Source organism: Camelina sativa, chromosome 5 (assembly GCF_030686135.1).
Source record: "Camelina sativa cultivar CO46 ecotype springtype chromosome 5, ASM3068613v1".
NCBI classification, from domain to species: domain Eukaryota; kingdom Viridiplantae; phylum Streptophyta; class Magnoliopsida; order Brassicales; family Brassicaceae; genus Camelina; species Camelina sativa.
In genome coordinates this window covers 30,105,767-30,128,307 of record NC_141884.1, presented here as the reverse complement: position 1 = coordinate 30,128,307, position 22,541 = coordinate 30,105,767, and the positions used below count along the sequence as shown (strand labels likewise).

The following is a 22,541-nucleotide window of genomic DNA, read 5'->3' as shown; positions in this document are numbered from 1 at the left end:
ATACATCTTAAGCAGAAGAGATCAACAACAATCAACTGTTAAATAAACAGAAGAGATCAACAATCTTCTGTTAAATAATCAGTGATACAGAGAGATCAACAATCTCCTTCTTGTATGGATTCGCAGAAAGTTTTGCTCACTTGCCTTTTGTATTATGTCGAAAAGTGAAATCAAGTCAATCAAACAAAGAAAAAACCATTTTGTAAATAGATTGATTCTTGCACTGCTTGAGAATTCATTAGTGTATGTGTAGTTTTATCTACGATAGAAACTCTATAGCATCTCCTCTTGTTCATTATCATATGAAAAACTTGGTACAGTACTACATGGTATGTGTGACACATTTGTTGCCATGGTATGTGAATTGTATATATGGTTATCAATTTAGTTTTCAGCTGTGGGCCAATATTTCTGTTTGTGTTGCACGGCAAGGATGATATACTGGAAGGTGGATCTCTTTTGTTTGATACTTCTCCTTTTTTTCATGTTGTCGTATTACCATTGCTATTTGATGATTTGTAATAGTAGTAAGCCTTATTTCATCTGTGGATTTCTTTGTTTATTCTTTTATCTCATATTTCTTGTTTAGAAGGTAGTCGTTATAATTGGTCAATGTGTCGTTGCAACTTTCTTAGGAGTTCTTGAAACCATTTTCATTATAGAAATGCTACCCAACTGGTATTTCTCTATACAAAACTTGTTTACAACTATGTAATAACAGTCTTTCGCTCCATACGATAATCGTGAGCGACAAACAGTCGAGATTTCAATTAGATGGAGATAGATAGACTTGAGAAAGCATTACTTTATTGCCGCCTTAACAACTGTTGTATTCATGGCTCTATTCTTGATTAAATCCTAGATTACCATTTTGCTGCCACATGTTACAGCATTTTGTGTGGACTGTCTGTAATTTATCAACTTAAAATAATATTTCAGGTGTAAGAAGAGAGTGTGCCTCTGCTGGGGCTTTCTTATTCTTGTCTGCATTCCTTTATGCATTCTGGCGTATGGGAGTTCATTTTCCTATGCCTTCAATAGATAAAGGTATCTATTTTAAACTACCTGTAATCTTTCCTCTTGTTCCAGAACTGCATGTTATGTGGCTAGTTGCTACTCATTTTTTTGTTGCTAAGATCATTTATACCTTGCTTTTGAACTTCTGAATGCTTACTTATAACCAATGTTATTATAATAAACTCTTAGAACTAAGCTTGGTACCAGTGTTATACCTAATTTGTTATAGATGAATATGACATTATATATGACCATGTTATTGTTATTTGTCAGTCTTGTTGGCCATGAGATAATCCTTGTAGATGGTATATACTAATGTGCTTCTATTTTGATATCTTTGAGACAGAATTTATAACATCCATTAGTTGACATCAAACCGATTTAGATGGCTGATTGTCTGTGTTATTGTAATTAGTGCCAGTAGCAATTATGTGGCATATTTATCTATAATACGCCCCAAATGTTATAGATAATACTGAAATCTAAATGTCTACATTAGAGGATATGTTGTCTGCCATGAAACGATAGTGAGAGCTAGAGGCTATAGCGTTACTTGACTTCAAATTACCTTTAGAAAAAAAATGCTTAAAATGATCGACTCATTATTCTTTTTTTTGTCTACTTCTGATTGATACTAGTTTTTGCATCCAAAAATTCTCGTTTATGTGGTTGACGCAGTCGGAAACTCTAGGATTAACAAGCACTAAACCTAGTTAGAAATCAAGTTCTCAAGCGTGAACTTGATTAAGAAAAACTCTGGAAATCCACCACATTAGAGAAGAAAACTCTCTGCTTTTTATTAATTAGAATCAAAAACTATTTTCCCAATAACGTAAACTCTCTCTATATATAGAGAAGAATCCCAAAACACAAAATAGAAAACTCTAAACAGAAATAGAAAACTATCATAAGTAAATATATCAAAAGAAAAGTTAAATTCACTAAATCCTTCCTACGTCAGTCTCCTCCACCTCCGAAGAACTTGTCCTCAAGTTCTCTTCTGGATATAGAACCCCATCTTCATGATACTCATAAATGTCAGCGCCATTAAAAGTACTTGAAATGTTCATCGATTCTGGGAGATCCACAACATAAGCATTATCATTGATCCTTCGTAACACCTTGAATGGACCATACTTGCGAGGCTTCAGCTTGCTGTAGGCACCAACTGGAAATCTCTCTTTACGCAGGAACACCATCACTTCATCACCTTCTTTGAAAACTTTGAGTCTTCGACGTTTATCAGCAGCAACCTTGTTCTTCTGCCCAGTAGCTTCTAACTTAGCCTTAACAGCTTCTTTAACAGCCAAAACTTCTTCAGCCATGGTTTCAGCTGATGCACTAACTCTACGAGTCATAGGCAACTTAACCAAATCAACCACATGTTTAGGAACAGAAGTATACACTAGAGAAAAAGGTGATTTCCCTGTTGCAGAATGTACAGCGTTGTTGTCAGCAAACTCCACTTGAGGCAAAGCTAAATCCCACTGTTTTGGTTTATCCCCACAAATACTTCGAACCATATTTCCCAAAGTTCTATTACTTACTTCAGTTTGTCCATCTGTTTGAGGATGAGCTGTAGAACTTTGATTTAGAGCTGTTCCAAACATCCTCCAAAGAGTAATCCAAAAATGACTTAGAAACTTTGTGTCTCTATCTGAAGTAATCGACTTAGGAACTCCGTGAAGGCGCACCACTTCCCTGAAAAACAATTTGGCTATGTTGGATGCATCTGCAGTCTTCTTGCAAGCAATGAAATGTGTCATCTTGGAAAATCTGTCAACTACCACAAACATAGAATCCACTCCCCGTTGTGTACGAGGCAATCCCAACACAAAATCCATAGCCAAGTCTTGCTAAATATCATCAGGAACAAGTAAAGGCATGTAAAGACCAGTGTTTTGCGATTGGCCTTTTGACACGACAAATATAAAACCTATTGACAATGGCTCCAGCATCTCTCCCTAAGTGTGGCCAAAAGTATCGCTCCTCTGGGCTAGCGATAGTCTTATCTCTTCCCAAATGCCCACTAAGACCACTCCCATGCAAATCACGGATCAACTTCTCTCTTAGCGATGAGCAAGGGATGCACAATCGATCTCCTTTAAAAAAAATAGCCTTCTCGAATATGAAAATCTACAGAAGGATGCTTCTCGTTGCATTTGACCCATAGTTCCTTGAATTCAACATCATTCTCATACAACTCCTTCATAAACTCAAATCCCACAATCTCTTGTGTTAAAGTAGCTAACAATGACGCTCTCTTACTCAAAGCATCAGCCACTTTATTAAGTGCACCTGACTTATGCTGGATTATAAAAGGGAATTTCTGCAGGAAGCTAACCCAACGAGCATGCATTTTGTTAATCACCTTTTGGCTGTGAAGGAACTTCAAAGCTTGGTGGTCAGTGAACAAAATGAACTCTCTCTGAATCAAATAATGCTCCCACTGCCTTAAGGCTCTAAATACTGCATAGCACTCTTGATCATAGGTGCTCCACTTCTGTCGAGCTTCACTCAATTTCTCGCTGAAGAAAGCTACTGGTTGTTTTTCTTGAGACAAAACAACACCTATTCCCACTCCACTATCATCACATTCAGCTTGGAACACTTTATCAAAATTAGGCAATGCTAGAACTGGTGCAGTACATAGCTTTTCTTTGATTAACTCAAAACTTTTCTCTTGCTCGAGACCCCAGTGAAACTTTCCTTTCTTCAAGCGCTCGGTAATAGGAGAAGTAATAGTACTGAAATCTCTTATAAATCTCCTATAGAATGTAGCAAGACCATGAAAGCTGCGTATATCACTTTCTGATTTTGGGACAGGCCAATCCCTAATAGCTTTCACTTTATCTTTGTCAACATGAATTCCTTCTTCTCCAACAACAAAACCTAAGAAGAGCAACTTATTGGTGCTGAAAGTACATTTTTCAGATTAATGTACAACTTATTCTCTTTTAAGACCTGCAACACTTGTCTCACATGCTCCAAATGATCTTCTTTTGTTTTACTATAGATCAGAATATCATAAAAATAAACCACCATAGAATAACCTGTAAACAGACAAAGAACTTGGTTCATCAGCCGCATGAAGGTACTAGGGGCGTTTGACAGCCCAAATGGCATCACCAACCACTCATACAATCCATCTTTGCTCTTAAATGCTGTCTTCCATTCATCTCGAGGCCTAATTCGAATCTGATGGTATCCACTGCGAAGATCTATCTTAGAAATGAACTTAGAACCAATTAACTCGTCAAGCATGTCGTCCAATCTAGGAATAGGGAAACGATACTTGATAGTTATCTTGTTGATAGCTCTGCTATCTACACACATCCACCATTGATTTCCTTTCTTAGGAACAAAGAGGACTGGCACTGCACAAGGACTCATACTTTCACGAATGAACCCTTTCCTTAACAGATCTTCAATTTGTTCCCTCAAAATCTCATTTTCTTTAGGACTCATACGGTAATGGGGAAGGTTTGGTAAGCTTGATCATGGAATAAGGTCAATCTGATGCTGAATGTTGCGCATAGGAGGTAATTCTTGTGGTAACTCATCTGCAATTAGCTCCTTAAAATCTTGCAGAGTCTCTAGTATTTCTTTTGGAGTTGTTACTTCTTCTGTTATAACACTCATCAGCCCTTTAATAACCACCGGACAGATACATTTAGATTCTTTTATTGCTTCACCTAGCTCTCTTTCACTATATGTCAATACCAAGAAATTAGTATTTTTCCTCCCTGAATTATGATCAAGGTGTGAAACAGGAGCCATAGCAATCTTGTGCCCATTCCATGAAAACATTAACACATTATCTCTTCCTCGATATGTAACGTCATTATCGTACTGCCAAAGACGACCAAGTATGATATGACAAACATCCATGTCGAGAACATCACACAATACCTCTTCTTTGTAATATTTTCCAATGGAGATCGGAACCTTACAAGACAGTGTTACTCGATATCGAGAGCCTTTACTCACCCATCCTAAAGCATATGGCTTCTCAAGTGGCGTTGTGGGTAACTTCAGATATTCAACCAGTTTATGAGAAACTAGGTTTTCTGTGCTACCATTATCCACAATCAAGTTGCAGACTTTGTCGTTAATTAAACACCTTGTTCTGAACACTTTTTTTCGCTGTCCTTCTTCCTTAGATGATAACAAGACCCTTTCAAGTACAATTTTTATCATCTCATTCGATTCTTCTTCAGCAAAATCAACACCTGCATATTCATCCTCTTCTTCATGTTCTTCTTCCTCCTCTAGCAAAACTGTAGTTCTCCTACTCCGACAAACATTTGATTTGTGACCTTGTCCTTGACAACAGAAACACTTGTCGATGGATGGTCTCGCATAAGTGTTACTTTGCTTCCGGATTGGTGGTTTATTCGGCTGAGCATTATTAGAACCATTATTAGAACTTCCAGCTCTTTTGTTCCCAAGGTTAGTATCCTTTGTTACTGCACTCTTCTCCTTATCGCCTATTAATTCAAAATTATTCTGAGGTGAATATCTTCTTAAAGAAGTGAAATTGCGAGGAGATTTCTCAATTCACTCAGCTTTCAAAGCTAGGCTAGAAGCCTCTTGCACAGTCCATACAGTTTGTAAACCCATCTTCTCTTGAATAGAGCTCTTTAACCCACTTATATATCTTGCCACTTTCTGATTTTCTGTCTCTCCAAGATCATTACTCTCAGAAACTCTATTGTATACTCTGTCACAGTCCTTTTTCCTTGAACACATTCAATATACATCTTATAGAGAATCTGTTCATAGTCCTCTCGTAAGAACCTATCCATCATGAACTGTTTCATCCGCCTCCATGTCTTGACTGGCCCCTTTCTTTGTTTTTGCCTCTGAATAACAAGTTTATCCCACCACACAGCAGCAGTACTCTTCAGCCTAATTGCCACCATCTTAACTTGCTTGTTTTCAGGGACACCCATGACTTCAAAGAACCTATCGACGCTTATTTGCCAATCTAGAAACTCTTCAACACTCATAGTTCCATAGAACAATGGAATGTCAGCCTTTACACGGTAATCATGATTATTCTGTTGATTTCTTCGCTCAACTTCATCCTCCACAGCTTCCTCTTCATCAGAACTTGAGCTTTCATTAATAATAGCACGATTGTTGTCTACCCTTGGGATTCCTCTTCCTCTGTGTTTGTGCTGATTTTCGTTAAGCCCTTGTCCTCCTTCTATTCCTCTTTGCTGATTTGCGTTGTTGTTGTTTCTGATCTCAGTTGTCAAATTTGTCATCAAATTTGTCATCTGATCGGTCAAAGCAGTTAGAGCCGAGGTAATAGCCTCGGTAAAACCCTCAAAGTCTGCTTTGGTCACAGATTGATCTCCCATAGCTGATCAAGCCTTGAAAAAGAAACAGGAAAAAGCCTGCTTTGATACCACTTGACGCAGTCGGAAACTCTAGGATTAGCAAGCACGAAACCTAGTTAGAAATCAAGTTCTCAAGCGTGAACTTGATTAAGAAAAACTTTAGAAATCCACCAGATTAGAGATGAAAACTCTCTGCTTTTTATTAATTAGAATCAAAAACTGTTTTCCCAATAACCTAGACTCTCTCTATATATAGAGAAGAATCCCAAAACACAAAAATAGAAAACTCTAAACAGATTTTGGGAGCTAATCATCTAATGCTTTTTTCTCCTAGAATCAGAAACGTAGCTCTTTCTTCAGAAGAATTGTTGGGACTGTTGTACGGTCGGTTCAAGATTACCAAAATGAGCAAGGTCAGTTTATTTGTTCTGGTTGTAGCTGTGTGATGTTCATATATTTTACCATGTTTTCCCTTAGTTTATTCACATCTTTTGCATCTTTTGCTATCCATTTAGGCCATTATTGTATAGCTTTAGCACTAATCATGCATTAGAGTTTAGTTGCATTGCATTTGCATCTTTTCATGTATATTCAGGTGATTTTGGAGCTTAAGGAGCATGGAAGCTATGCTGTGGAGAAGTGAGCCAATCATGAAGGAAAAGCAATAGAGTTAAGGCTGAGGAACCAAGGTCCAGAGTCCAACTCGACCGCACACTCGACCAGACACTCGACCGTGTGCTGAGGAGGACTCGACCGAGTGGAGAATGCACGAGAGAAGCCAGCTCGACCTGCCACTCGACCGAGCACAGGTCGAGTTGACCGAGCCGTTGACTATTTTGTCTTTTATTGTTTTTAGGGCTTCCACCTCCTCTCCTATATAAAGCCTTGTACCTGCAGCCACCAAAGTGTGCAACTTTTTAGAGAGTCAGAAACCTAGTTTTTACCTTTTAAGGAATTATTCCCTTTGCCTTTTCATTTTCTTAGATTTTGTACCCTTTTTAAGAAAACTCTTAGATTCTTCAATATTGTTGGTTCCATAACTTTCAATATATTAAGAATTTGGGTTTGATTCCTTTTGCAACATTGTAGATCTTGTTCTTATCTTCATTTAATGCAAGTTTCGAGATTTTCTGGGTTTATGACTTTGATGTTCATCATGTGTTCATGTGTGTAGTACTTAGGATCTTGAGGATTGGTTAGGCTAGGCTATGTTTGAGGTTTGTTTGCTTTGGTCAAGCTTGATTGTGGTAGAATCTCTTCTAGGCTAGATGTTCTTAATGCTAATCCTGAACTGAGAGGTTAGGGTTTGATTTCAAGCATCTTAGCATCACACCAATGTTTAAGGAGCATAGATAAGACTAGATCTAGAGCTTACCATTAGGCTTGCTAAGAGATTAGAGGTCTTGTTTGGTATGAGATGTATTGCTTAATGCCTACTTGTGTAGATTCTTTACTTTGTGAGAACAAGTCTAGAGATGCATAGGTTTGATTGATTCTTGCCATGAGAGTGGAAGAGACTTGTCTTAGATTTATATGTCTAGAGATTAGCTCAAAGCTTTGCTTGAGATTCTTTGGCCAAAGTGTGATAACCTCATTCATTAGTCTAGCCCATGAATCCCTCCTCAAGGCCTTCTTTGTTTATTGATTTTTAAGTCTTAATCTTGTTGCTTGCTTGTTGTTTGATTCGTTTTTGCATTGCTCTGTTTTTATTGTGTTGCTCTGTTTCCCGGATTTATCTAGCTCGACCCTGCACTCGATCTACACTCGATCGAGTGCTTGCTCTTGTTCATCCCCAGAACTCTTGTTTATGTTTTGTAGTTGTTCTGTCTTATCTCTAGTATCATTCTATTTGCATTTCTGTTTCATTTACTCATGGTCCTATTCATTATTGTATTGCATTAGTTCATTAGCATAGTTTCTTTTCTGTTCTTGGTTCATAACTACTGCAATCATTCTGTTATATTTGCATTTAGCTCTTAGTTCTTGTAGTTTACTTTCTGCATTTTACTTTTTCATCTTAGGATTGTTAGTGACAAACAATCTTTACATTTGGCTTAACTTAGATTCATATACATATCTTAATTGTTCACAAACACTCATTTAGGATTGACACCTCTTATACTGCAACTGCATAAGGGGAATTGAAACACCTTACCATCCATCCATTCATATCTCATTGCATACATTCATCATCATTCATCACCCACACCAAAAAGATCTTGTTTCAATTTGGCGCCAGTGCCCATCTGAGTGTGTTTTTGTGACATTTAGGATCCATATTAGTCTAACATTAAGATCGTTTATACACTTCTGAAGTTGCTGGACTCGAATCTTCTGTTGCTGGGTTGTCTTGAATTTCAGGTACCCATTCGACCAACCACTCGACCACCACTCGACCGAGTAGTGATCGAGCACTTGATCGAGTCAGAAGCCGTGTACATTTGGACACCACTTCCCAGTCGACTCAACCACCCACACGAGCCTGAGCTCAATTGTGAACTTGTTCGAGTCTGTACTCGCGTTTGTTGATGCACACAAGGTGTAAGGGGAAAGACAATCTTCAAAGGCCTATTGACAACATCCATAGGAAGCAAAAGGGTTTGGGAAATCAGAGAAGAAGAGTAGTTCAAGTTCAGCAAGAGGATCCAATGATCATGGAGCAACAAGCTAACCATGAGCAGAGACCTAGGCACATTAGTGCTGGAGATGCACCCAACACCCACAACCAAAGGGCTGGTATTGTGCCTCCAACAGTGCCAAACAACAACTTTGAGATCAAAAGTGGATTGATCTCCATGATTCAAGCCAACAAGTTCCATGGGTTGCCAATGGAGGATCCACTAGATCACCTTGATGAGTTTGACAGAATCTGTGGTCTTACAAAGATCAATGGAGTGAGTGAAGATGGATTCAAGTTGAGGCTCTTCCCATTCTCACTTGGAGATAAGGCACACCTTTGGGAGAAGACTCTTCCTACTGGAGCAATAACCACATGGGATGCTTGCAAGAAGGCTTTCTTGGCAAAATTTTTCTCAAATGCAAGGACTGCTAGATTGAGGAATGAAATTTCTGGGTTTGCTCAAAGAAACAATGAAAGCTTTTGTGAAGCTTGGGAGAGGTTTAAAGGATTCCAGACTCAATGCCCTCATTATGGCTTCAGCAATGAGTCACTCTTAAGTACATTGTATAGAGGAGTGCTTCCCAAGATCAGGATGCTTCTTGACACAGCTTCTAATGGCAACTTCCTCAACAGGAATGTGGAAGAAGGCTGGGAGTTAGTTGAGAATCTTGCTCAGTCAGATGGCAACTATAATGAGGACTATGACAGAACCATAAGGTCATCATCAATTGATCAAGAGGACAAGTACAAGAAGGACTTGAAGATGGTCAATAAGAAGCTTGACAAGATCCTTCTTAGCCAACAAAAGTCTATTCACTTCATTGGTGAAGAAGAGGTTCCAGTTCAAGAGGGGGAGACTGAATTTGCTGAGTTGTGCTACATGCAAAACCAGGGAGGTTTCAAAGGCTACAACCAAGGGGGTTTCAAGAACAACAACCTCTCTTATAGGAGTACCAATGTGGCTAACCCTCAAGACCAAGTGTATCCACCTCAACAGCCTCAACAACAACAAAACTATGTCCCCAAACAACAACATCAAGTGTTCCAGCCTCAGTTGTGTCCCCCACCAGGGTTTCAGACTAACCAAGGCCAAGAACAAGACTTAAGAGCCATGATGCAGCAGTTGTTGATTGGGCAAACACAAGGAAAGATTGAGGAAGCCAAGCAGTTTGCTGAATTGAATCAAAGGCTCACATCCCAGTATAATGACCTTAACATGAAGTTTGAAGGTCTTAACTCTAGAGTGAAGTATATGGAGAGCAACATTGCCTCTACTTCTGCTCCTAAACCCAACCAACTCCCTGGAAAAGCTGTTCAAAATCCAAGGGAGTTCACTGCAAAAGCCATCCATATCTCTGATGAAGAAGTCACTAAGGACAGTGATGTTCAAGATGGGGAGGATTGGTCAGTTATTGAAGCTTTGAGTGAAGTTTGTGCAGAGAAATCTGAATCCGTCATTGCACTCGACTAGGTACTCGAGCCAGCACTCGACCGAGTGCCTGATCGAGTGGTCGATCGAGCTGAAAGATCAGGAGCTGTTAAACCTGCTAAGTACATTCCTCCTGCCTACAAACCACCTCTACCATTCCCAGGGCGTTTCAAAGCACAGAGGATCAAGGAATTAAGGGAAATAATTGAGAAAAAGGAGATGTTGGCTAAGCAACAAGAGGATGAGAAAGCTTTGAAGGAAGAGGTTGTGGTTGAGAAACAAGAGGAAGTGATGGCTATTCAAGAGATCATCAATGCTTACCAAGAAGAGGAGAGAGGACCTCCCTTGGAACAGTATGAACCTTATCCTCTCTATAGAGATTTTTTGCTTGATTTGTCAAAGAAAAAGGCTCAAGCTCAAGATGAGAAGGATCTTGAGAACCTTGGAGGAGTGATCATCCCAATTAAGCTTAAGGATCCAGGACCATTCTATCTGCCTTGCACAATCAGTTACCTCCACTACAACCAATGCCTTTGTGATTTGGGAGCTTCAACTAGTGTGATGCCATACTCCATAGCTCAAAATCTAGGGAGAACTGATTTCAAATCCACCAACCTCCATGTATGCCTAGCTGATGGGTCAAACAGAGAAGTAGTTGGAAGGTTGGAGAATGTCCCACTTAAGATAGGGAAGGCAAGGGTTCATACAGATTTTGTGGTATTGGAGATGGACAAGGAACCTGAAGATCCTATCATCCTTGGAAGGCCATTCTTATCCACTGTTGGAGCAGTCATTGATGTCAAGGAAGGTCTTGTGACCTTGAATATTGCTGAGGGTATAGTTATGAAGTTCAATATCTATAACCCAACCAACCTTCCTACCATTGATGATCAGCCTTTTACTATCAAAGACAAAGGTGGTCAAGAGGTCTTAAGTGATAAGGCAACTCCAAAGGCTGAGCTCTCTCTTCAAGAAGATTCTGTGGAAAAGCTTAAGAAGTCAGTTCAAGAGCTGTCTAGTATGGTTGAGGATCTCCAAGTTAAGCTGAACAAGAGGTCTTTGAGGAAAGCAAGACCAAGGCTCAAAATCAAGAAAAAGTATGGTTTGTGTGCTAAGGGTGAGGTGATCAAGGATCAACTTCACAGTGACCAAGAGGTTCCAGGGAGGATTTCATCACCTCCTTGGTATCTAGACCAAGTTTAAGAAGGAAACCAAAAGTCAAGCTTAGTGACTCTAAACAAGCTCACTAGGGAGGAAGTCTCTAAGGTATCCTTTGTAAATATGGTTTAATTTCTTAGTAGTTTTGATGTGTTTTCTTTTATGTTTGTGTTGGACAGGCCTTTTAGTGAGAACGGAGTTGGGTATGGAGAAATTTGGACTTGGGCAAGGAGATTCGCAGGCCCACTCGACCACCCCACAAGAGGTACTCGACCGAGTTGGAGAAGGAGTGAGGCCCATTCGATTCCCATTCTTCTAGAATGATCGAGTGGAGGGAGAAAAGGAAGCAAAATTTTGAATTTTCAAACTTGGGTAAAGGAGCTCGACCACGTGTTGGTCGAGTGTGGGGTCGAGTGGCAGCCAAAAGCAAGTCAAAGATTCCCAATTCAAATTTGAATGGTATGGACGCTCCACCCTTGTCTCCTTGTCCCCTTAGCTTCTTTAAATAGGACTTGCACGATCCTATACCTCTCACACTCTCTCATTTGCTAAAAACAACTAAATTCAAGTTTTAAAATCTCTTTCAAAGTTCATCTTTTGCTCAAGCTTTGTTCTTTCAAGTTTTTGGGTCACTAACCTATTAACTTTGAGCTTTGAGTCTATTCCTTTCAGTTCCTTTTGAAAATGTCTTCTAAGATCACTAGGAAGTCTCAACAAACCGCTGCAACATCCATGGAACGTCGTGATGCTGGCCTTGAAAGAAGGAGAGAAGCTGGAAAGACAACTCGACGCCCCACTCGATCATGCACTCGACCGAGTGGTGGTTCGAGCAGCCGGTCGAGCCAGATACCGAGTCTAAGGAGAGAATCAATTGAGGAAGATCCTGAGAGGACTGAAAGTGAGGAGGAAAGGGAGCTAACTCTCAATGAGTTTATGAGGAGACACAAGGCCAAAGGGAAGAGGCCAACAGTTGAGGTTGAGCAAGAGGAGAGTGAAAATGAGAGTGAGGAAGAAAGTGAAGAAGAAGAGTTAGAGGATGATGGGGAAGCAGAATCTTGTGGGTTGTCAAAGAGGCAGCTTTATGATGCTTTCATGAGAATGGAGTTCTTGGGGACTAGATATCCTCACAAGGAAACCATGGAGAAGCTTGCCATTGATGAAGATGTGGAGTTTCTTTTTGAGAAAAGTAACTTAACCAAGTTCATGGGGCTTTGCATGGAGGGCTACAAAGAAGAAAGTTGTGAGTTCCTAGCCACTGTAAAGTTGCATACATATGCAAGGAAGGATGCTGAGGCTGGAGCTGGTCACATTTCATTAACAATCAAGGGGAAGAAGCATGAGCTTTCAATGAGAAAGATAGCCAATGTGTTTGGTTTTGAAGTTGGGAGCAATAGGAGCTTGATGATACCAAGAGAGGAGCTCTATTCAGTTTGGGAAACCATTGGGGACAACAAACTCTACTCATCCTCCAATTCTAAGAGCTCAAGGATAAGGATCCGAGTCCTAAGGTACTTCCACAAAGCTCTTGCCAACACCTTCTTTGCAAGGAAGGAGACTGGGAATATCAATGAGGGGGAGCTAAAGATGATTGATATGGCTCTCAATGAGATCATCCTCAAAGCCAGAGATGGGACCATCATCCTTGGGAGCACTGTAGAGACTGATCTTGCAATGGTGCTCATATACCATAAGATACATTTGAGAAATTGGGTAGGCAAGTTGGAGAACAAAGGCTCAAGAGGAGCACTAACCATTGGAGGCATCATTACTCCAATTCTACAAGCTGCCAAGGTCCCACTTAGAGGAGAAAGGGTCTCACCAAGATGGATTGACTCAAGCTACCTCACCTCTACTCTCATCCTAGCCAAGGAGATGCATCAAGGAAATCACATCTTCAATTTTGAGCTTCCTACACTTGGAAGGAAACAATTGATCTTGCCTAACCAAGAGCTCACCACCATTCAAGAAGGAGCCAACATTGACTTTTGGCCAGCTGAGGAGCACTTATTTGATGGAGTAGTTCAAGCTAGAGTTGAGGAAGCTGGGAATGCACAAGTGGCTGATGGGGAGGAGCAGTTTTATTTTGAGGATTATGAGCCCAACCCAAGGGATAGTAGAGGAGTGAGGGAGAATAGCAAGAGGTTGACACTTTTGCAAAAGTGGAACAAGTGGCATGGGAAGAGGTTTGATAAGCTGAAGAAGAAGATGACCAACATGGCTAAGTCTATCAAGGGCTTAAAGAAGGAGGTTGCTGACTTGAAGAGTGGGAATTCTTCACCTTCACCAGTAAGCCCTTTGAGGAGAAGTAGCTCAACTAGAGCACTTTCAAGAGTTGCAAACCCTTTGGAACCAGCTAGGGCTTCAATGTATGAGCCAAATCAGAGGAAGAGGAGCTCAAGTACCCGAGAACATCAGTCTTCGAGGCACTCGACTGGGTCACTCAAGCACCCACTCGGCCGAGCACCACCGACGTACTCAACCAAGCACCTTCCCAGATCACCCTATGGCTTCCCACCTCCAGCTGCTTATCCAGGTTATCCAAGTTACCGTCCAATCCCACCTCAATACTACATGGATCCAGCTCTCTACCAGCAGTTCTGCCAGCAGCAAGGTCAACATTTTGACACTCGCGGTCCAGCTCGACCCCCCAACTCGGACACGCACTCGACCGAGTCACGGTCGATCGCCATCGTCGAGCTGCCCCAAACTCCATCTCCAGGTCACCAACAAGACCCCAACTACTCCTATGATAGCATGCAGATGGATGTGGACAACTTCTTCCACAATCCCTAAGGTACCACCATCACCTTCACTTGTAAATATCATTGCATTTCATATTTTGTTTAGTTCTCTTAGTCTTGAATCCTCAATCAAATTTCTTTCACACAAGGGACTGTGTGATTTAAGTTTGGGGGAGGGTTTGAGATAGAATTTGACATTGTGTTTGGTGTTCTTATTTCAAATTTTTAGCATCTTCATATTAGTATTTGCATAAGCATCTAAGGAATAGAAAAACCCTAAAAATTTGAAATTTTTTAAAAAAAATCTTTATAAAAAAGAGTGTTCATGTAGTTTGCATTGCATATTAGGATCTTGTTTAGCATGTTTCATTTAGGATTGTATAATATTTGCATTAGGGATCTATGATGAGTATTTCCTTGTTAGCTTGTTTATTCACTAGACTAGGATCAATGCCCAAGTTAATAGTACTTTGATGCTAGTTGAGTAGTTAGAAGCATAAAATTGAACCAAGCCTTGAATTCCTAAATTGCATTTGGTCTAAATTGAAGCATGTTGTGATTTGATGCCATTTCCTATTTATTAGAACCTAATATTGATTTTTAATTATCAACTTGTGCATTGCTTAAAACTCATGGATACCATATACATATTTGGATCATCTTTTTCCTTTTACCACTCTTGTTGATCCAAGTAGCTGATTTCCTCATTAAGAATCAGTTTCCCTACCCTTAACCTATCCTTCTTTCAAGCCAAATTTATTCTTGAGTGTGTAAGGCCTATTTTGGGATTGAGCTTGGTAGAAAGTGTTAGGTTTGAACTGACAAGAGTAAGATCTTGTGTAGTTCTAGTTTGTATTTTTCAAACTAGATAGGACTAGGTGGTTCACTTGTTGGGTTTGGGACTTGGCTGTTTTGAAAAGAAAAGAGGAAAAAGAAAAACAAAAAGGGTAGAGTCTTTAAAGAGGAGAATGTGCTTAAGCAAAATCTAGTGAAAGGATGGGAAGTAAACATTATTGAAATTGGTTCTAGTTAAAGAAAAGAAAGAAAGAAAAAAAAAAAAAAAGTCTAGCAAAAAGCTTGTATGTCTTAAGAATAAGAAGAAAAGAGAACCATAGCAAATAAGTGAGAATCCCCCATCCCACTAGAAAGATCAAATAAGAAACCTCTCCTAAGACTTGAAAACCAAAAGAGAAAAGGGTGAAAGAGAAAAGAAGAAGTTAAAGGGTAGCACTAGGATCATTTGGGTTTAGATTGATAGGATAAACACTTTTGGTGCCTTTGGGTAGACAAGGTTTTATTCTTGTATGTGTCTAGGTGTTCTTACCTTTAGCATTCTTCTAAAGCTCAATCCATTTTTTATGAGAGAACCTTGATATTGACAAGCCCCACTCTAAGAGACCATCATTGTCTCAAAACCCTTTATTACCAAGCCAAATGAATTTAAGCTTTGCATAGAATTGATTCATGTTCTTGATTAATGAATGTTAGGAAATGGTTGATTTGAATGCATGCGGATAACTAAGGCTCAAATCAATAAAGGTTGTGATATGCTTGTCTAAAATCATTAAGTACAGCTCATTCACCTTGCATCATAGTACTAGTAACTTGGACATTGATTCTAGATGGTCTATTTGCAAGCTTTAGGAGCTGAGATCCCACTTTCAAACCTCACTTACCTTCTTATGTCTTGCTTATTTGTTTGAGGGCAAGCAAAGACTAAGTTTGGGGGTGTTGATGTTCATATATTTTACCATGTTTTCCCTTAGTTTATTCACATCTTTTGCATCTTTTGCTATCCATTTAGGCCATTATTGTGTAGCTTTAGCACTAATCATGCATTAGAGTTTAGTTGCATTGCATTTGCATCTTTTCATGCATATTCAGGTGATTTTGGAGCTTAAGGAGCATGGAAGCAATGCTGTGGAGAAGTGAGCCAATCATGAAGGGAAAGCAAGAGAGTTAAGGCTGAAGAACCAAGGTCTAGAGTCCAACTCGACCGCACACTCGACCGTGTGCTGAGGAGGACTCGACCGAGTGGAGAATGCACGAGAGAAGCCAGCTCGACCTGCCACTCGACCGAGCACATGTCGAGTTGACCGAGCGGTTGACTATTTTGTCTTTTAGTGTTTTTAGGGCTTCCACCTCCTCTCCTATATAAAGCCTTGTACCTGCAGCCACCAAAGTGTGCAACTTTTTAGAGAGTCAGAAACCTAGTTTTGACTTTTTAAGGAATTATTCCCTTTGCCTTTTTATTTTCTTAGATTTTGTACCCTTTTTAAGAAAATTCTTAGATTCTTCAATATTGTTGGTTCCATAACTTTCAATATATATTAAGAATTTGGGTTTGATTCCTTTTGCAACATTGTAGATCTTGTTCTTATCTTTCATTTAATGCAAGTTTCGAGATTTTCTGGGTTTATGACTTTGATGTTCATCATGTGTTCATGTGAGTAGTGATTATGATCTTGAGGATGGGTTAGGCTAGGCTGTGTTTGAGGTTTGTTTGCTTTGGTCAAGCTTGATTGTGGTAGAATCTCTTCTAGGCTAGATGTTCTTAATGCTAATCCTGAACTGAGAGGATAGGGTTTGATTTCAAGCATCTTAGCATCACACCAATGTTTAAGGAGCATAGATAAAGCTAGATCTAGAGCTTACTGTACAATCCGCAAACCAAAAATTGGTTTTTGGGGATGGGTGTCGATCGACACCAAGGGGGTGTCGGTCGACACCACTTATTTTTCGGTTCGATCAGAATGAGTTTTTAATCGATTTGGTTCGGTTTGGTTTAAGGAAACCATTGAACCGGGTCTTTAAAGGAAGGAAACGACCTAGGTCGTGTTCCAGAGGTTGTGGTCGCCGTTTTTGTTTGAAAAAGAGGAAAAGAGAGAAAACAAGTGTTCTTGAGATTGTGAGTGAGATTGGGAGATTTCTTGGCTGTTCTTGAGAGATTGGAGGCTGGGAAGGTGCTAGAAGCTTGCTAGGAGTGAGGGATTCGTCCTTATTGGTCAGAAACTTCCTGCAAAGAGGTGATTGCATGACCATGGCTTATCTAAGCTAAGATCTCTAGATTCTATGTGATTTGGTGCTTATGTGGTTGTTTCTTTGAGTTCTCTATGATATTTCGTTGCTGTCTGGGCTGGGTTTGGCTTCTGGGGGTGCAAGGAGCGGATTGGAGAAGCTTGGAGGCGAGATTCGGAGTTTCTGATCGAGGGAAATCGCTGCTCGGCATCGGTGTCGGTCGACACCAGTTGGGGTGTCGGTCGACACCAACGCGAGGACGGCTCGGGACTTTAGCGAGTGTCGAACGATGCCATGTGGAGGTGTCGGTCGATGCAAACTAGGGTTTTCGGGAGTGTCGGGCAGGGTGTCGGTCGACACCAGTTTGGTGTCGGTCGACACCAGATATTCAGTATCGATCGACACCGTCTGGTGTCGGTCGACACCCCTTGTTCAGTTACGATGGACGTCGCATGCTTTGTATATTGCCTGGTTTGTTTTATTGATTGTTGTTTGTGGCATGTAGAGATCTTATTGCTTGTGTGTATAGCCCGGTAGATGGGAGGATTGCCTCACTGAGTGTTTATCAAATACTCATGCATCTCAATTTGTGTTTGTGGTGCAGGTAAAGGCAAAGTGTGATCGTGGAATCAAAGGCAATGAAGAGGAGGATGTTCTAGGGACTCGATTGGATGTTGTCTGGCATTTGCTAGGGTGCTAGAGTTGAGTCATTAGAAACATTGCTAGGTTGCTGGTTTCATGTTTCTTGTTGTTTGGTATTGAGATATTGCTTTGCTATAATATTGGTTTATTATTAGTTTATTATTGGATATTGATTATGTTATTCCGCTGTTGATTGTGTTGTGGTTAGATGGCTAGTGGGTATGGGACCACTAGCTGTAGTTTATTTTAATATATTATATTTATTATTTATTATTAAAAAAAAAAAAAAAGGAAGGTTGTTTCATTTTGGTATCAGAGCCCTTACGGTTCTAGGTTTGGGGTCACTAGGTTTCTGTTGTAGATGTTTGGGATTGCATGTCGTGATTGATTATGTGAGTTAGTCAATTGTGTGTGGCATGAAGTCCTAGAACATCCTCTTCGAGCCGAGTGTGTGATTCCACGGTGAGTTTATGTTTCTGTGTTATAATAGAAATTGTTTGCTTAGCCTTCTGTTCATGGTAGTGCAGATGGTTAGAGAGGATGCTGTGACTGGTCGAGGTCGTGGACGCGGACGTGGTCGCGGACGTGGTCGTGGTAGGGGTAGAGCCCCAGTGGTTAGTGAGACCGAGGACAAGAGTGTGACAGCTGAGGGTGCTGGCGAGTCGCAGGATGTTCCGGGGGATTCCGTGAGTGTGGCAGGAGGGGGCGGTATTGATGCTCCAGTGGCCGGTGATGCTAGGGTCCCGGGTGTGGGGGTCCCAGCGGGTGGAGTCCCTGGTGTTGACATTTCGGCTTTGCTAGCACAGTTGTTAGAGCGGTTACCACCTGTGGTACCGGCTTGGGCTCAGGTAGTGCCACCAGTGGTGGCGGAGGAGCGGCAGCCAGTGGTTGCGGATGTGGGAGAGCATGGACGTTATTTGGCTATGCTCAAGGAGATGAAGGGTCTGTTCACTGAGAGGTTTTTGGGTGGTACAGATCCTACAGCTGCGGATGCTTGGAGGACGAGTGTGGAACGTAACTTCCATACTCTGAGATGTCCTGTGGAGTTTTGGGTGGACATAGGGGTCTACTTTTTGGGTGGTGATGCTGAGTTGTGGTGGAGATCCGTGGTTGCTAGGAGGGTGCAGAAGGAGATGACTTGGGCTGACTTCGTCTTGGAGTTCAACCGCAAGTATTTTCCTAGGGAGGCATTGGACCGGTTGGAGGTGCAGTTCCTTCAGATATCTCAGGGGACGCGGTCAGTGCGGGAGCTGGACTTGGAGTTCAGTCGACTTCTATGTTATGGGGGTCGGGCCATGGAGTCTGAGGAGGCTCAGGTCAGGAGGTTCATGAGAGCTCTACGGGATGATTTGAGAGTTCATTGTAGAGGGAGGTACTATGCTACGCGTGCAGAGCTGGTGGAGACTGCAGCAGAGATTGAGGAGGATATCCGGGCACAGTCAGTGTTGGTTACTCCAGCAGTTCAGCCTAGTAAGGCTCAGCAGCAGGGTGGTTCTAGCAGGGGCGGTAGGCATGCTCAGGGAACCAAGAGGAAATGGGAGGCTACGCAGAAGCCGAGTGGTGCAGGTTGCTTCGGTTGTGGGAGCAGAGATCACAGGGTTGCTAGTTGTCCCAAGAGGAGTGTTCCGTCGACAGGACCTCGGGTATGTTATCACTGTAGGGAGACAGGGCACATCAGGCCTTTTTGTCCCAAGTTGCAGCCGGCAGCCGTGGCAGCGTTGCAGCAGGTGCAGCCTGGTGGACAGCAGGTGGCACGGATTGAGCAGGGGCCTCGGGTTTACACGACAGCTGAGACTGGTGGAACCAGTGCCGGGGCGATCACAGGGACCTTGTTGGTGGGCGGGTTTAAGTCCCATGTTATGTTTGATTCTGGAGCTTCGCATAGCTTCATTACTCCAGAGTGTGCAGAGTGTGCGGGGATCAGCGGGGATCCTGGAGAGCGTGCAGGAGTTGTCAGGGTTGCGGGAGGCGAGTTCCTGAGAGTGATTGGACGAGCTAGAGGAATTGATATTCAGATCGCAGGAGAGTCGTGGCCAGCAGATTTGCTTATCAGTCCAGTGGAGCTGTATGATGTTATTCTCGGGATGGATTGGTTGCATCGGCATAGGGTGCATTTGGATTGCCATCGGGGTAGAGTGGAGTTTGAGCGTTCAGGAGGGAAGTTGGTCTTTCAGGGTATTAGACCGACTTTGGGGAGTCTCGTGATCTCAGCCATTCAGGCTGGGAAGATGATCGAGAAGGGCTGTGAGGCCTATCTGGTTACTATATCTATGCCAGAGTCAGTGGGGAAGTCTACGGTTAGCGGTATTCCAGTAGTGGAAGAGTTTGAGGATGTGTTTCAGTCTTTGCAGGGATTACCACCATCTCGGTCGGATCCCTTTATCATTGAACTGGAACCGGGGACGACACCGTTATCCAAGGCTCCTTACAGAATGGCTCCAGCAGAGTTGGCAGAGCTGAAGAAGCAGCTAGAAGATTTGTTGAGTAAGGGATTCATCCGTCCTAGTGTATCACCGTGGGGAGCGCCGGTGTTGTTTGTGAAGAAGAAGGATGGGAGTTTCAGGTTGTGTATTGATTATCGGGGTTTGAACCGGGTCACTGTGAAGAACAAGTATCCTCTTCCTAGGATCGATGAGTTGTTGGATCAGTTGAGGGGTGCTACTTGGTTCTCCAAGGTAGATCTGGCGTCGGGTTATCATCAGATACCGATAGATGAGGCAGATGTGAGGAAGACTGCTTTCAGGACGAGATATGGGCACTATGAGTTTGTGGTGATGCCCTTCGGATTGACTAACGCGCCAGCAGCGTTTATGAGATTGATGAACAGTGTGTTTCAGGAGTTTCTGGATGTATCTGTCATCATTTTCATCGACGATATCCTGGTCTATTCTAAGAGTCCTGAGGAACATGCAGTGTATTTGAGGGCAGTTATGGAGAAGCTGCGGGAGCAGAAGTTGTTTGCCAAGTTGAGCAAGTGTAGTTTTTGGCAGCGTGAGATGGGCTTTCTGGGTCACATTGTTTCTGCAGAGGGGGTTTCTGTAGATCCAGAGAAGATTCAGGCTATCAGAGATTGGCTTAGACCGCAGAATGCCACAGAGATCAGGAGTTTCCTTGGATTGGCAGGGTACTACAGGAGATTTGTGCAGGGGTTTGCAAGCAGAGCACGTCCTATGACTAAATTGACAGGGAAGGATGTTCCTTTTGTCTGGTCAGAAGAGTGTGAGGAAGGCTTTGCAAGCCTGAAGGAGATGTTGACTACTGCGCCAGTGTTGGCTTTGCCTGAGCAGGGAGAACCCTATGTGGTTTATACAGATGCATCTAGAGTTGGGTTAGGTTGTGTTCTGATGCAACATGGGAAGGTGATTGCCTATGCTTCGCGGCAGTTGCGGGTGCATGAAGGCAACTATCCTACCCATGATTTGGAGATGGGTGTTGTAGTTTTTGCCCTGAAGATTTGGAGGTCTTATCTTTACGGTGCAAAGGTACAGGTGTTTACAGATCATAAGAGCCTGAAGTATATATTCACTCAGCCTGAGCTGAATTTGAGACAGAGGCGGTGGATGGAGCTTGTGGCAGATTATGATTTGGAGATAGCCTATCATCCTGGAAAGGCTAACACGGTTGCAGATGCTCTGAGTCGGAAGAGGGTAGCTTCGGCTCAGGAGCAGGAGATGGAGTCACTGGTAGGGGAGATCAGTGCTTTGAGCTTGTGTGCTGTTTCACAGGAACCGTTGGGTTTGGAAGCAGTAGATAGAGCAGATCTTCTGAGTAGGGTGCGGTTGGCACAGGAGAAGGATTTGGGGCTAGTGAATGCCTCTAAGGATGTGGGTTCAGAGTATCAGGTCTCAGATAATGGTACTATCTTGGTGCACGGTCGGGTTTGTGTGCCCAAGGATGAGGAGTTGAGACAGGAGATTCTGAGAGAGGCTCATGCGAGCAAGTTGTCCATTCATCCAGGAGCGACTACGATGTACCGTGATCTCAAGAGGTACTATCATTGGGTCGGGATGAAGAAGGATGTAGCTAGTTGGGTTTCGAGGTGTGATGTGTGTCAGCTAGTGAAGGCTGAGCATCAGGTTCCTGGCGGGTTACTGAAGAGTTTACCCATTCCTGAGTGGAAGTGGGATATGATCACTATGGATTTTGTGGTGGGATTGCCAGTGTCACGGACCTTTGATGCTATTTGGGTCATTGTGGACCGGTTGACCAAGTCAGCACATTTTCTGGCCATTAAGAAGACTGATGGAGCAGCGGTCTTGGCTAAGAAGTATGTGAGGGAGATAGTCAGGTTGCATGGGGTGCCAGCGAGCATTGTCTCTGATAGGGATTCCAAGTTCACTTCGGTGTTCTGGAAGGCGTTTCAGGCAGAGATGGGCACTAAGGTGCATATGAGTACAACTTATCATCCCCAGACTGATGGACAGTCAGAGAGGACGATCCAGACGCTGGAGGATTTGCTGAGGATGTGTGTGTTGGATTGGGGTGGCCATTGGGCAGATCACCTGAACCTGGTAGAGTTTGCTTACAAGAACAGCTATCAGGCGAGTATTAAGATGGCTCCTTATGAG

At 42.2% G+C, this 22,541-nt stretch overlaps 1 protein-coding gene, 1 non-coding gene and 1 pseudogene across 2 annotated transcripts; 1 reads left to right on the top strand and 2 right to left on the bottom strand.

The window, feature by feature from the left end:
- Positions 1–1,958: 1,958 nt before the first annotated feature.
- Positions 1,959–2,342, bottom strand: LOC147944473 (uncharacterized). Its single transcript, XM_087452787.1, has one exon. It carries the CDS (start codon positions 2,340–2,342, stop codon positions 1,959–1,961), a length of 384 nt encoding a protein of 127 aa, XP_087308913.1.
- A 3,701-nt stretch (positions 2,343–6,043) lies between these two features.
- Positions 6,044–22,541, top strand: part of LOC147944471 (GPCR-type G protein 1-like) — a 42,993-nt pseudogene continuing 26,495 nt past the window's right edge.
- On the bottom strand, positions 9,416–9,522 carry LOC147944472 (small nucleolar RNA R71). The gene has a single exon (XR_015558688.1). It is a non-coding gene; the product is annotated as a small nucleolar RNA R71 (small nucleolar RNA).